The sequence below is a fragment of the Epinephelus moara genome, chromosome 22, assembly GCF_006386435.1.
Source record: "Epinephelus moara isolate mb chromosome 22, YSFRI_EMoa_1.0, whole genome shotgun sequence".
NCBI classification, from domain to species: domain Eukaryota; kingdom Metazoa; phylum Chordata; class Actinopteri; order Perciformes; family Serranidae; genus Epinephelus; species Epinephelus moara.
In genome coordinates this window covers 18,920,616-18,937,122 of record NC_065527.1, presented here as the reverse complement: position 1 = coordinate 18,937,122, position 16,507 = coordinate 18,920,616, and the positions used below count along the sequence as shown (strand labels likewise).

At 40.2% G+C, this 16,507-nt stretch overlaps 1 protein-coding gene across 2 annotated transcripts; it reads right to left on the bottom strand.

Annotated features, from left to right (window-relative positions):
* Positions 1 to 879: 879 nt before the first annotated feature.
* On the bottom strand, positions 880 to 13,538 carry laptm4b (lysosomal protein transmembrane 4 beta). Of its 2 annotated transcripts, XM_050035227.1 has the most exons (8): positions 13,239 to 13,538; positions 11,752 to 11,869; positions 9,940 to 10,013; positions 9,714 to 9,836; positions 8,984 to 9,082; positions 7,210 to 7,305; positions 6,889 to 6,919; positions 880 to 3,019 (listed from the first exon to the last, which is right to left on the bottom strand). In XM_050035227.1, exons 1-8 carry the CDS (start codon positions 13,329 to 13,331, stop codon positions 2,856 to 2,858), a joined length of 798 nt encoding a protein of 265 aa, XP_049891184.1. In that variant the 5' UTR covers positions 13,332 to 13,538; the 3' UTR covers positions 880 to 2,855. The 2 variants fall into 2 exon arrangements, with proteins under 2 accessions (XP_049891184.1, XP_049891185.1); XM_050035228.1 differs by lacking the exon at positions 6,889 to 6,919 and having other exon boundaries at positions 13,239 to 13,530.
* Between the last annotated feature and the right edge of the window lie 2,969 nt (positions 13,539 to 16,507).

Below are 16,507 nucleotides of genomic sequence, written 5' to 3'. Positions count from 1 at the left end.
GGCCCTTTCACATTAACTAAAAGCAAACATGTTTTTTTTTCTCAAATCCATGCCTCCACCCCTTTTTTCACATAAAACATTTTGCTGTGTCACAATTTGAAAAACACAAGTGTAAATAATTAAATTAATGATGTCTGTATATTCAGAGGGTTATCTTTATCTTTGAGCTTTCTTGCATATTAGCAATTCATTCTTGTTTCTGTGTCATGGCAAATTTGGACCATCCCCTATGCAATTACAAGATACTACCATCATCAAAGAAAAAGTGGTACAAACTGTGTATGTGTGTGTTACATTATATGCACGTCTATGTTCGATTACTGCCTAACGATTTAAGTTTAGCCTGCTAACATCTTCCCGGCTAATTTAAATGAAATGTATGTGAATGACAGTAACTTAATTTTTTGTGTATTTGTTCTTTTGACGATTATTATGCAAAAGCTCAAGCATAATAAGTATATCTATAATAAATCCAGAAGCAGACACAGATTGATTTTGCTTTTTTATTATTCAGAATTGAAGACATGAGCTCATGCAGATCCAACAAGAGGATGTGTGTGAATGGAAAGCAATGGAAAAACAGTCTTAACGTGATTCTAACAAAATGAAGCATCAGCCATCGACTGGTCCAGATACTTTACAAGCCCTTTCTCTAAACCCTGCAGCTGAAATCCCCCTTCAGTCACGGTAACATCTGCGGCTTTTCAGTCACATCAGACAATGCGATTTATTTACGTTGTGTTTTAGAAGCTTGCATTGTCCACAAGAGGGTTGCTGATCATATTTAAAACCACATAGCTACAGCATAACATGGTAAAGATGAATACAACACAAACACATCAGTTCCCAGTGAGCTCACGCTGACTTTTTAAAGTGCAATTTCATTTTCGGATTTGTTGGATTTGCAAAAGCAGTGGTCATAATTCACACAGGGACAATGATGAAGGGGCCATCATATGGCTACATTATCAACTACAGCATTAGTATCAAATGGACTACTACTTCATGGTACATGTATTTCCTGCTCTAAGGAGATGTTGAATGCACTGTTGCATAGTCTGAAGGATATTATGCTTTTCTGTGGATACCAAATACTACTTAGGAATTATTGGAAAGAATGGGATTAGGTAGGTCTAATATTGTTTGTTCAAATATTAATTTTCACAACTGCCTGAATAGTTCTAGGCAAAAGACAGGCATCTAGCTTCTCTAGCTTCATACACTGTGTTGTTTTGTGCTACTATGCTAAGGTAAATCGAAGCTTTAGATTCCCATCCATCATTAATTTCAAAAAAAGGTCACAGCACAGGAAATATCTCGACACGATATCGCTGCATGTGCAAAGGAAATGTTACTACATATAAAAGGAACCAGGAGTTACATCATGACGTAACAAACACATAGCGCTCAGGCAAGCACACATGCACACACACGATTTTGTACTTGTATCTTTGTGAGGACCTTCATTGACATAATGCATTCTACCCTAACTCAACCTTCACAACTAAATGCCAATTCCCAACCCTTACCAGAACCCTTAATGTAATTTGAACCTTAAAAACCAAGTCTTAACTCTCAAGCAGGTCTTTGAAGAAGCGAGGACGGGCAAAAATGTCTTCATATTCCAAAAATGTCCTCACTCTGTTGGTTAAAAACAGAGTCCTCACTATGTAGCAAGTACAAGTCCAAACACAAACACACACACACACACACACACACACACACACACACACACACTCAGTCTCTGCATGTACAGCAGCATGTTGCTCCGCCTTCATAGGAAAATGCCCTCAGTCCAGCTAAGTTAGCTCAACTAAAAAGATCAGATTATACACCATGATCCATGTAAAAAAAAAAAACACAATAAAGATACAGACAATGCTGTTGAAGCTCAACAGAAACACAAGACAGACGTCTTCACTAAAACATTTTCACACACCAATTTTTACACATTTCAGATTTTACAGTATGTGTATTGCCTTTTTGGATGTGAATCTGAAGTGTGAGAAACATTTATGTTTGTGTGCACGTTACAATAATGCCAGTCTTTCTTAGCTTTTGAGATCTTGGAATAGACGGGACGTTGACAGGAAGGCAAACTGGAATAATACTGTGATTAAAATCAGTGAGTGAACGAGGTTTTTCACTGGCAGTCGATGGATCACAGGTTTACAGACAGTGTGTTGCATGGATACAAAAGGAAGACGTAGTTGTTATTGGTCGAGGAACCTTTTCCAATACGATTTCCTGGACAAGCTACATCAATATGCAGATGATATCACAACAGGACAGCCTATCACTATTCACATCTTTTTCTCTCCGTTTTCACTGTTATACAAAAAAGTATACAAAAATACCTCGACATTACATTCAATGAAGGAATTTGTCAATTTTTGAAAAAAGTGCTTTTGCATAACTGATCATGTATGCCGCTTTCCTTCTCACTCTCTCTGTCACTATCTCTCTTCAGGTAGTTTGTTTCTAGACAAAGACCACGAGGGAGATTCACAGTATTGGGGGTTAACAGTTGGTGGCCAGACCGGTGCACGTTTCACTCAAAGAAAAGTGCAAATTAAGTTGGGACAGAGTGTTCAGGGCGTGCAAGAGTTTAGATGCTGCCAGGGGGCTGCAGCTGCCAAGAGGGAGGGTTGGTAGCGGTTGGAGTTGCTGCGATACTGTCCTTGGAGGAGGACAGAGGAGACAAGAGGGGAGGAAGATACGTCACAACAACCAGGGGTGTTGGTGGTGGGGGAAGAGTTGATGGCAATACTGGCTCAGGGTCAGCCTAATCTAATCTAAGGTTGGCAGGAATCCAAGCTGAAACCAGCCTCTAAGACACGGTTTTGTCTTGTTTTTCAACGTGTTCCAGCCAGTGTTAGGGATCCTACTGGAGGGAGATGTGGTTGGTGTTTGGGGTATGAAGGTCCAGCAGCGAGGACGTCTCTCATGCCTCCATATACTGGGGAGGGGGCTCCTTCGGTGGTATGGCAATGGCCTCCTCGTAGGGGGGAAGCAGAACCTGAAATACAACGAAAAACAAGGGGGCGTCTCAGTCCCAAAGCTTACATATATCTTTATCCTTTATGATGAATGAATGAGCCAGTTGGGCACTTTTTGGGCAAACTATTTAATACAGAAATTTACGCACTCAATAAGACACAAATAACATGGCGACCATTGACAAAAGTAAATTAAACAGAAAAATGGGATGTGAGACAGGCACAGTACTCAATAGCTGTTGCATATTTCTACTTGATCTTTTATACTCTTTATTCCATCCCTACAGAAGACGTTTCTAGCTGCAAGGATAACGTCCACACACAGCCCAGTGCTTTAGAGAGGCCAGATTGCCTTCTCTCCGTCAGAGGTTTTTCTCTGTAAATGGTGTTCTAAAACCAGCGCTGCTGCTAATTCAGTGAGAGAGGGAGAGAGGGAGAATATGCTCCGAGGGGATGGAATTGTGAAGCAGCCAGGGAGGCCCGGCGAACACATCACAGGGAGGATTTGAAATGAAGCGGACAAGCAGACAATTATGTAACATGTCCAGAAGAAGAGAGGAGGACGGACAGAGATATATAGAGAGGGGAGGAGGGGGAAAAAAGAGAGAGATAGAGACGACCCTTGTGCATTTTAATGGCGTTTATATAAAAGCACGGCAGATAAGCAGCTGGGTACTTGATGTTCGAGGCAGTAAAAAGCCATTTAGACACACTGCTGGCTTTCTAATAGTAAAAATAGATGGAGCGCTCTATTCATTCAGCACTGTGTGTGGAGAGAGGGAATGCGGTGATAAAACCATGTCATCACTATTCATGCTAATATGAGAGCTTTTTAACTTGTTTGTGGCATTTGAATACTTCTCTAATTAAAATTCACACAGCCTGTGCTTTGGCCTTCACTTTGACCTAGTTACCTCGGCTGTTTGGGTTTTAAATTCAAGTGTGCTCTTGTTTTCCTAATTAATTTGAATAAACACACACACACACACACACACACACACACACACACACACACACACACACACACATATACACTAGTAAAGAGTCAGCATTTTATCAATTTGTATTATTTGTTGTACAATTTGTTATAATTAGTTCACTAAAGGGGCATTTTACATATTTACAGTATAAAATGAAGGCTTTGCATTATTTTCAACTCAATAATTCTTATTTTTTTTAAACTTTGGCCCAGAATGCATCTGCTACAATCTCAAGTTCATAAGATTCCCATGGAACTAATCACCCTGATAACAACAGCTTCTTAAAGCTCCAAGTTCACAAGTTTTGATGCGTTTGCTGCCATTTTAAGAAATGACAGAGGCTGTGAAAGTTATTTTTTTTAGTGGATGATAAGATAATATATTGTAATTTTAGTTGTATAGAATTTTTCTTTGTAATTTTATAATATGTCTGAGGAAAATGTTGATATTCCAACAGCCTCTTCTGTTTCCTCTGTCATTATTCCTTTGCATTTCCTGCTTTACATGACACCCTCGGTAGCTTGCTAATTTGCTAGCCTTGGTGACCTCTAGACGCCAATAGTAGCGCCCATGTTGCCGTTGCCTATAAGCGGTGCTCTAACGACTTAACCATTTAAACGGCAGGCATATTTTGCTCATAAATTTGAAGGCAGCATTACTTCCTGCTAGCTGTCATTCACTTACACTGTAAAACATTCCAACAGGAATTACAAAGTTTGAAACAGCCTACACATCTTTGTTTCATTGTGCTGTGTGATTTTTAAGATTGCTATTTACCAAGGGGAAACCACATCTTCCCAAAATCTGTTCATTAATTTTAATGACAGTTTTTGTTTTCACAGAAAGGTGAATTTAAAGGATAAGGCTGGCAATAAAAGTCCAATATTTAGCTTTTTTTTTTTTTAATTGATACATTTGTGAACTTTTTTGAAGAAGTATGTCTTCAGCAGGAATTAATATGAATTGGAAAGTCAGACAGTATTGAGAGCGATGGACAAATATTGTGTTTGTCTGTTGTTGTTTTTTCATGAAATTTGTTTCTAGTTAAGAAAAATATGCCAACTTTAATAATACAAAATATAACAGACAAATTAAAGCTCATTACCTGCTAACCCAAACAAATTGCCATGTTATTTTTGTTCTTTGCATGTAAATCAAATTTGGTCAAGTGCACAAAACCAACTGGTACATATCCAATATTCAGCCATATGATACACAGATCCTACTGGATTACTTCCTGCATGTAGAGTCTGTTTCATTAAATGAAAAACGTCAGCAGTGTGAACCAGGGCCACGACGGCAACAAGGAAAAACTGACAGACGGATGAGGTGCTACGTATTGAGACGACAGCGGGTGTGAGGCAGATTAATGTCTTATGTATCAGTGTGGAGGATTACAGACAGACAGACAAATGGAAACCGTGACTACGCTAAAGCCTCTCAGGAACCCCATGAGTCAACACTGAAGGGGACAAGTGGGATAGACGCCACCCGGCTCTGCACAGCCAGCCAATCACACCTCAGGATGACCTACAGCACCTACTGTGCTGCTACCCACAGCACCAATGTCACTTCACTGACTGTCAGACAACCGAGATAAATGGGTTTCACGTCACAGTTCTGTTCTACTGATAACTTGCAATACTACTTCTAAAGTAACATGTAGGATTTTAATTTGAGCCACCAATTAACATATTTTTACTTAATCACCTTAAATAAATTGTAATTTCTTGCTTATCTTTACTTGCAAAATGACTATTTATATATCAGTCATTCACAGCTTGTTACACTGAATTCCTGAAGTAACTTTGTTATTTTCGCATGCCTCCATGGTGAACGACGAATCCAAAAAATTATCCAGTCGTATGCTCAGTACTTCCCAACACATGTTTTTCGCTAAAATATATTGTTAAAAACATCAGTATAAACAGTCTCATGCACAGCTGTGTAGCGTGCCTGGACGCACATCCATTTGAACTCTGCTCAGGAAGAGCTAATACTAATGTGTATGCTCAGGCACACTGGGCGCGCTACTCCTAAGCAAAGGTGTTTTAAATCATAATGTTTATGCAAAAACACATGTTTGGGAAGTAGTGAGCATACGACTGGATAAATGAGACTAGGTTTATACTGCATGAGTTGTGTGAGAGTTTGTTAACAGATGTATTGATATAGCTTTACTGTTAAACGTGATCCCTTTTTACTTGAACTTTTTTTTTTGGATTCTCAGGCATGAGACAAAACTAGTTTTCTTCAAAAATTCAAAATAAGGCACAGTGAGTAATCGATATACAAATGGTCCTTTTGTGGATGGAATATTCTTTTAATATTAAGCAAATCCTGCACATCACAAAGTGCAGGTTCTCACTGCTCTCATTCTCATGTCTTTTCTAATTTGGCAATAATAAATTAATCGTTTAAATACTACACATAGCATCTTCACCTGTACATGTATGTAGGGGCTGTAACATAACAGCTGTTCTATTACTTGTGCATTATTGTGCATGTGAAATGGCTCTGTGGCCACAATACAGAGGCACAGGATAAAATACTTTTATCCAATTTAATTTTACACTTTTTTTTTTATAAATCTAGAGTGAAAAAAAGAAATTTCAACAGATGATAAATTAGACACATGCTCTGACATATTTCTTTTCTTGTATTTGAACAGTTGATAAAATGGCTACCAAATCCTGCACATAACAGAACATCACTCCTGTCTTCCTGCGTTACATGGATTCATTTACCTTCTCACGTCTGAGGTTGAAGTTATTTGAGAATTCTGTATGTATTAGTTTAAAAAAAAAAATCTCAATTTATTTTCTCAGTCTGATAATTGCTGCTCTAGGCACAGTTCAAGCTATATAATCATACTGACGTACATAACTAGTAATATCTATAATCCTTACCTTGTACATTTAGAGGTGTGAACTCATTGAGCTGCAATAACATACAAAAGTAAATATAGTCTACGTTTTAGTATGGTGCGACAAAACCTCCCAGATGTTGAGCCTTGAATCTGGTACACTGCATTAAAGTTAATGTGCCAAGCGTAGAGATGAAAATAACTTTTCAAAACCTTTATCGGAATTATCTTCCCCTTATATAACGAATCCAAGGCTTGTAAGCAAAAAAAAAAAAAAAAAATCAATGTTTCGCAAATGCAATTATATTATGATCTGAGTGAGGGGGATTTTCAGCATGTCCTTGAGGTGGATGTGACGACTCACCGTGGTGTCATTGGTGGTGACATAAACCAGGACCTCTGTGGTGCCCCTGCCGCTCACATATCTGTAGCAGTTCCACACACAGCCAATCAGGTAGGCCTGTCCCCGGAACGTGAAAACAAAGAACAAACAATGACCTTTAACAACATTGTCTCCACTTTTCATTATTGCTGATGCTGCCTGCTATGACCTCATCCATTCATCAAGGTGAGGGATGAAAGCGACATATCACTGCGTGACAAAGACAGATATTTTAGCTACCTTAGCAACAAGACAGCCCTGGATATATGTCAGTTTGATATACTTGTACATATATAAGGATATTTTCCTGGACAATGTTGCTGTTCTTGGTCTTCCACCAACATTTTAGCCAAGGCAACTCACCAGGCATCTCCTGCCTCAGTAAAGCTATGGTCGCACTAGGATTTAGGTTTGTCTGACTTGGCAGAAAAACAGGAGGTTCATTGTGTTTGTGTGTGAGTAGCCTGCTGAGTCGGTACCTCTGCCAGCAGGAAGCACAACTGACCGACCAGTAAAACCAGGCTGCCTGTCAGCCAATCACTTACCATCTGCTGAGTTGACCTCCTCACTGCGATACCAACTCTAACATTTTCAGTCACTGCAGGTGCTAAGCTGGCAGTACATATTGCTACGAAGTCTGAGATCGACCATCTTGCCCATATACTTTCCATTCATCCAACCATCTGTCCATCTACATCTCTCTGTTGCATCCCTCTCTCTCCTCTCTCCAGCTCTCCATCTCCCTGTCTGTCTTTATCTGTCATTTATGCTAAGTGCAGTCAAGTGGAGGATGTTGGCTTCAGCAGGAACTTTAGCAGGTGTTGCCTCTGTGCTGAGAGCTGGATGCGTCCTTGAGATTTCAGATCTGGCTCTTTTCCAGGGAACTGACTCAACTATCGTCACCACAGTAGCCAATACATACTGTGCGTGCAGCCTATAAATAAAATTGGGGCTCTTTCAATTTTTCTCGGCAAATTTCAAGACTATATTTATGTTTTAAGCACACATATACTGTGCATTTGCTCTTCACAGCTGAAATTTAAAGCATTACGCGGTTCAAGTATCCCATATACTCTCTGCAGCGAGGCTCTCTGCCCAAGACGTGACATTTATAACTCCTCTCTGTACGGCCGGCAGTGTATCTTCCAGTGGCTGCTTCCTATCATAAAATCCCGGCTCTGGCTTTGGATATCTGCCGAGAACATATTCAATCTGAGTTTGGAGGAGAAACAACTTGATTTGATTGTACAGATGACTGCAACTTCCTGTCCCATCTCGTCCCAGAGCCCCAGAGCACAGCTACGCCTGGAGAATCATCCATGCATTCAGGGGGAATTAGCTTGACAGGAGTTGGTTTCCTGTTGTCCCTGACCCGCTGCTCTCTGACTGTGTGATAATCTCATGACGAACATCAATAATGGGAATGTTCACACTGGCAGATTCATTACACATGCCATATGGTATGTAATGCATGAGATGTGCACAGTGTGAGACTTAATTGCCTTAATCACATTGCAGTATGATGAGAAAATCTATAAAAAGGCAGCTCTACAGGGAACTAATGTTCAGTGAGTGTGTGTAACGTGTAGCAATGTGTTGCACTGGTCATTTTATTTTAAAAGCACACCTTTTTTCTGTACATCTCTTCAGACATCACTCAGATGGATGTTGTAGATTAAATTATGAAAGCCAAAAAAAGGCCAAAGCTAGGAAGACTGGATGAATGTGCAGTGACGAAGAGAGTCTGTGGTCTTACCTTGAAGGAGAGGATGCAGCCAATGAAGAGGAGGACTGCAAAAACTAGGCACATATTGTTGGTGGACATGATGTCCTCTTTGTAAGGGAATGTCCCCGGCTGTAAGGGAGGGATATAAATTACAATATATGAGTATCAGGAGTTACGAAAATTTGAGTCCTACAGAACCAAGGAGTTTTAAGGCCCAGACACACCAAACACACATCAAAGAATTAGTGGTGAGGAAGGCTGACGTCGCCTGCGTCACGGCCAAAAAGTTTTACTTGAATGCATTGCGAAGACTACAGCCAATGGCCAACTAGCACTTACATCTACAATCTAACATTTTGAATTGGCCGAAAAACCCAACAAGGGCCGATGGGTGCCAACACTGCGAAACACACCGTAAAAAATGATGTGACAGACGCTCACCGTCGGCCTGACGTTGATCGAACGCCAATCGTTGGCTTGGTGTCAGGGCCCTTAAATCAACTCCTAATCTACATACCTAGGACCAGTGTTATGTCTAGGTCACCTGTTTTCACTGAATGTCTTTCTTTAGCAGTGTTATGAAGCTCTAATCCCTAAATCTTCCTTCTTGTTAAGCACTTATCACAAACTTATTCTAAAAGCAGTGAACTAATCCTTGGTTTAAAATATTTTGTAATGTACCTTTTGACAATATTTCAAGAACACAAAGCCCTGCAGCTTAAAAAAAGAAGTCATTAAAAATAGGGGAAATAGTTCTCACCAGCTGCTGGAGGTAGTCCTGCACCGTGTTGGGATAAACAACCACACTTATGGCTACCAGCGTGTTAAGGGCAAAGTCGAAGATTTGGTAGCAGAAGAATGGAATGATCCATGCAGCGTGTTGCTATGTGGGAGAAATTGAGAACACATAAGGCAACTCAGAAAGGATGAAGGCAGGTTGTTACTCGATTTCAGATGTATCTCATTTGTACAGATTGTTTATTTACCTTGTAAGCACCATATGTTGCCATGCCACATATAAGAATCATAAGCAGGGATATTGCAGTGGCTATGCAGATATCTGCAGGGACAGAACACAAATAACGTGAGAACAGATAATCTAGTTTACAAGTGAAAAACAGCAGCAATATTTCACTAGAACTCCTGAATCCACTGACGTAACCAGAAAGCCTTTGTGACGATGTGGATTTTACGAAACAAATCACCTTAAGCAACCTCACTATTTTTGGCACGCAATCTGCCTTGGACACAAAATGATCAGCACGTGGATAATTCTTATGCAAGATGTGCTTAATTTGACTAAATGTAACACCTCTCGTATTCGCATTACAGCTGAGTGATGAGACGCTTGTCAGTGTCGCTGTAGCTGGGTAACTAACAGGGATCCACTGGCATCAAGTCCAAACAGGATATCTGCATATGTGCTGTCTGGCGGAAGGGATCAGAGATCACTATGCGGTACAGGCAGTTATTAAACTTGGTACTCAGAAATAGCCCTGGCTGTGAAACAGTGGAATCAATGCATCCCTGGTAGTTTGTCAGCAATGATAGCAGGAAACCATAATGATTTCCATGACTGAACATGATCCAAACTCATGTTTAAAGGGAATGCAACTTCTGTATATCATCATGACTGCTGGTGAGCCATTACATTCAGCAACACTGCTTATTACTGACACTGTGTTAAGACCCAGGAAATTATGATACCCTTCCATCTTTATCCCTTGCCAGCAGCACACACCAGACACGGGGACACGTACTATATATAAACAATACATAAACTGTTCTGCACATGATCACAATGACGTTAGATACCTGCCTATTACAAAACATGACACCAGCTTGTCTCCTTCCTTTCCCACTGTTTCACAATCTCTCACTGACGCTGCATAAGCAACAACGCTATCAGTCAAGATGGCCCTTTTAATCCGATGGAGAATTAGAGCCGTCGTTTTTAATCAGAGTAGCCAGTGACAGGGTCTGTGGTGTTCCAGAGGCGACTGTGACGATGATAGCTGCTGGAGGGGAAATACTGAAAATACACATGCACACTGATTTGTTCTGTACGGAGCCGAGCCTACTCAGCTATGTCTGTGCTGAGAGCAGCACTCTGGGAAAAAGAAGTGGTGGGCAGAAAGGAGAGGCGATTTCAGAGCTGCAGAAACACATGGGGCTATGCTGTTGATGGTAATGGGCACTGTCTGACAGAGCCGGGAGATATACCCACATCATACTGTTAAGGCCATGAAACTTGATTTTATCTGGGTATTTAGCTACTGTAATATTCTGACATGGCTTCAATATTAATTTACAGTCTTCAAGTCTACTATTAGACTTCTGAAACTGTGTAATGTCACTTCTGAATTTGATTAAATATGTGTATAAATACCGGTTGCTATACCTAAAACATTGTAAGTATAGAGAGAAGAACATCTGTCAGTTAACTCCACTCTGTAAAGAGATGAATGCACTGAAGATCACGACAGTGTGACAGTTTTGGACCTCCTTCTGACAGCATGTCAAATGTTTTAGTCATAATGTGTCGAAAATCATGCGCCATGCAACCAAACTGAAATTAAATTGTGTTCTGGCTTTATTTTTTTCTGTTAAACTGTATGGTTGATGGCAAGAATAATTACATGTCCAATTATTTAATTACACTTTAAGAAATAGTGACATATTAACAACACCGAGAAAATGTATTTCTTGTAAATGGAATACTGACAACAAGCCCTCTGAGGACATCTAATCCAATATCACATCAGATATGCAACAACGGGGGGATTAGTGGCACTCACTTGCATCGTCCATGACATCTATGTCGGTTCCCAGCTCAGAGCTGGTAAGGTGGTAGCGGTATTGAACTGGGTCATTGAGAGCCGACAACAAGATGAGTAGGACCACCGCATTGATCAGCTGTGGGGAAATGAAGATCAATATTAATGTCATAGTCTGTGGGGGAGTTGACAGATTTTATACACTTTGGTATTATGATGAGATGGATTGGGGGCTTTTTCTTGGAAAGGAATAAAAGTAATTCAAATGTTAAGAGTGCTTACAGGTGAGGTAAATGATTATTAAATAATGGTTTTGAATTAAGCTTCTCTTTATGTTATGATACAGCCTTATTATTTTTCTTATTATAATGAGAGAAAATAGTCAAAAATACCACTCATACGTTCATAAAGCCCAAGGCCACATCATCAGATTACTTGTTTTATGCAACTAACAGTCCAAAAATTCATCTATCTATGTATTTGTCTTAAATCAGAACTCGATTTTGATATTTTGACATTATTTTGGGTTATTGTTGGTGCTTTCACAAAATAACTACACAAGATTTTTGATGAATAATCATTAGTAATGTGGATATGATTAACAGTCAGGTGAGTTTACAAAATGACATAATTTCACTGTAATGCAGCCTTAAGACCAGGAAAAGAAAACATTTATGACATTAAGACATCCAAAATCTATGACAATATCTAGTCTTATATCTAAAAATGTCCAGCTCTGATTCAGAATAAAATGGAGGTCAAATCCCTAGAGATGCTGGCAGGGATAAAATGATAACTTATTTATCTCAATATTTGTTAGCTACCTGACCATTTGCTTCAGCCCTAATGTTAATATGAAATTTGATGAACTCCTAGAGAGGTTCAGTCCGGTATGATAAAGTCCTATAAATCAGTGTGTGTAAAAACATGTTATAAATTAACATACTTGGTTGCTTTCTGTGGCTTTGGCTCGACTTGACGACATATACTTGATTAGTAGTAGGGTCACAACGACAGGCAGACGAGAGCTTACAAAAGGTTAGGGATTTAACAGGCTTACTGGACTATGTTTAAAAGTTTAGGTTAAAAACAGAAGCAAACTACGGTGACTTATATTTAACCTGTGCAAATGTAGGACAGCTCAAATGGGATGGGCTGGTTGGTACAACAATAATGTGGCTTAAAATGAAGAAGGTTACAGCTATAAACTGTGCTAAAATATTCTGTTACACGCTTAAATTTGATTTTAACAGACTTATACAGCAAATAGAGAATTTTAGGAAGGAAATGTGGCTGTTAACTGATAAACGTTAGTGTTTTAGTTTGACTATATGTGACATTACTCGAGGAAAACGAGGATGGAAACAAATGAAAAACAGCAGCAGCTAGCTGACTTAGCTACTGCTGTACAACTAATTTGATAGTTATCATATTTCACCTCATATGCTCCATATTCAGCCATATTAATGGACATTTGAGCCTGACAAAGGATGAAAAATCTCACTTACCATGTACCATATTCCCAGGATAATGGTGCCCGTCCGTACATGGCAGCAGAGGCAGCAGCTCGTCGAGTACCACCGGTCCCACGGCGAAATCATTCTTTATCCTGCTGTGAATTTACAAGTTATTTCATGAATGCCGCCCGAAATGAATTATTCAAAGCTACTACGTCCTAAAAAAGACAGAATAGTTGCCGTCTTCAGTGCTACGACCGCCACATCCAGTGAGTATTTGAGACGATGTCCGCCTGTTTCCGCCAGTGGACTCCTGGCGAACAGAGAGCCGTTAATCTGGCTCATCCCGGAGTCACGTGACCACAGGAGGATTTTGACCAAGATCCGAGGGATGGATGTGAACAAACATATTTCAGCTCTGACATGGTGCTTTCTGTCAGACACCTTTATTTGTGTCTTTCTTTGAGTGACAGGATCTTATTAGTAGAAACTAAATGACTTGGCCTGCTGCACTGTTTTATAAAGTAGCCCCCAAATTGTAGTTTCATGGTGTTTGTGTGCTCATCTGTGCAATGGCTTGTTAAAGCTACAGTGAGGTGCAGAGTGACTTCTGTCATATTTTGAGGTAAAGAAAACGTCAGTTAACATTTAGAAATAAAACATATGGAGAAACGGAAGAAAATGTTGGATACTTTTTAACTTATGGGGCCCCTAAAACCTTTTTATCAAGAAATCTGAGCAGGTAAGATCACATTCTGGTTTCTGTGTAATGGATATATCTTGATTTTTAAAAAGCCATAAGCAAAACTGTCTTGAAGCAAGTACAACCCCAATTCCAAAACAGTTGGGACGTTGTGTAAAACGTGACTAAATACAGAATGCAATGATTTGCAAACCTTTTTTTGACCTATATTCAGTTGAATACAGTACAAAGATGAGATATTTAATGTTCAAACTTATAAACAGTTTTTTTTTGTTGCAAATACACACTTATCAGACCAAAGTTTGAAACCAACAAATGTTTAGGGACATTTTCAGCCATGTTTGTAGCCACCAAACATGATGTTTTACTCACTGTAATCTCTATGAACAGACACCTGCATTTGTTTGCAAAATCTGTTGGGGATAGGGCAAGATTTTGGAATTGGAAGTGTTGGCTTCCGTTTGTAGTCCATTTGTAGTCAAAGTAGTACTAACCAATCACTCTTCAACAGCAGGTAAACAGTCCATGTGAAGAGGCAGAACACACTGGTCAAAATGCAACCTTGGCACCCATCGGCTATCGTCTGATGATGATGTCACTTTTTATTAGCTTTTGTTCAAATAAACACGAGAAGTTTGTGCTCTAGAGAAAGGATCAGCACTCAGTGAATAACCTCCTAAGCCCTATGATAAGCTGTTATGGCAAGGCTTAACTACACAGAGCAGTGAGCAGTGATAACTAACATGTCTTTGGGGTCATCAGGTGGGAAACTCCTTTCACCAGTGTTTTGTCTAGTTGGTCCCACGACACCTCCAGGAGGCTAGACAGTGATCTCTGGCGTCCCAGAGATACTCCCCTAATGCCAGCTCTCACTGCTCCCTGCACCGACCCAACAACCTCCTTTACCTTACTTACACATGGCTTTCTCAGCCCAAACAGCACTGCCACCTTCAACAAACCCAGGCTCCGTTTATGCGAGCTCCAGGTAGAGACAGTGCCGATACTACCATTCCTAGCACATTCACCATACCCTATTTCACACGCTACATAGCATAACTCCCATATAAGCTAAAGTTAAAGGAGATAGAGAAGATAAACTCACAGGCTTTCTCAGCCCAAACAGCGCTGCCACCTTCAACAAACCCAGGCTCTGTACATGCGAGCTCCAGGTAGTGACCGTGACCCGTGCACCGAAGAGGAAGTCTTGGCTTGGATATCTCCCCCTGAGGCTTTATCCTTGTCAGATCAACAGCTGATGGGTTCCAAGACTGTCCTAACTATAACCAGGTGGTTTTATAACCTCACCACAGTTAACCACAGCGTTGTCACAACATAAAGTTAAGATGGAAAGTTTCAACATAACCTCTACTCAATACCACCAATTCTGGCGAATAGGTTCAATATGCCCAACCGATGCACACTATCACCTAACATAATGAGGGTCTTCAAGTGGGCTCTGCTTTCACTTGATCTCAAGACCGTGTCTTGATGATAGGTCCTATATCAAAATCTAGTTTTAGGACCTCACTATTTATGCTGATATTGGGCCCACATGATTCATATTCCTGAATTAATAATTGAAGACAGCACAGGGATAGTGTACACAGTGCACAGAGGAGAGGGAACGGAGGGTTAATAGAGGCCTGGCAGCTCATTTTTGCTCAAGGGCCCCTGAAGCAGGTTAATCTGGCTGTGCTCCAATGCAGCTGTTACACTTTTCATGAAGCAAGTGACATCCTCTTAAAATAAGGCAGTGTGCCAGGTTAATGTCAAGTTAATGTGGGTAGATTTATTTCTGACATCAGGTGATTCACACTGAGGCCTGATGAGACCATGTCACCGCAAGAGCATTTTGTCTTTGTGAAGTTTCAAAACATCCCAGTTGCCCATGTGTCTGCAAACCACAGACATGTTACATTTATATGTTTCATAGGTATCAAACCAACATTTCTAAAGTAACAAATTAAAAAGTAAACAAACATGAAGTTTTAACATATCCGCCACATATGAAACTTACGTAACATATCTGTGGTTTGCAGAAACGGAAAACTCCAACATTTATTCTGGTGATAGGGTTGAAATAAAAAGACTAAAGACTGATGTGTTTCATTGCACCGTTAGAAAAAGACACAAGTCTTTCACTTCATGTCAGTTCGCCTCTCTGTCTGTACAAACATCCTGGATCAAGCCTGACAGATGGGCCAGTGACCACAGCTCTAAGCTCTGGTGGGTGGACCGCATCATCGTCACATTAGGGGATTTTCCTCTCCTGCCATGACTTAATACTGACCAGACTGCCACCTATTAAAGCGCTGGAACGCAATCTGAAGAGGACATCTCGAACTGATGGTCCATTTTTCCAGCCTCAATGATTTTCCATAACATTTACAGAAAGTGTTTGAAGAGTGTAACAGAAGTATGGGCAGAGAGAGCTCTGACGTAACGACAAGAAATACAAACCCTTATAATTCTTATTTCTCAGACGTGCTGTGGAGCAGTACAATCCCAAAGTCAGTGTTTGGGTGAACTCATTTGATAGTTTGACCGCATAATGCCACCACACTTAGCTGACTTGTTTCAGCATTGCACTCTGTGAAGCCTGTGGGTTTCAGACACA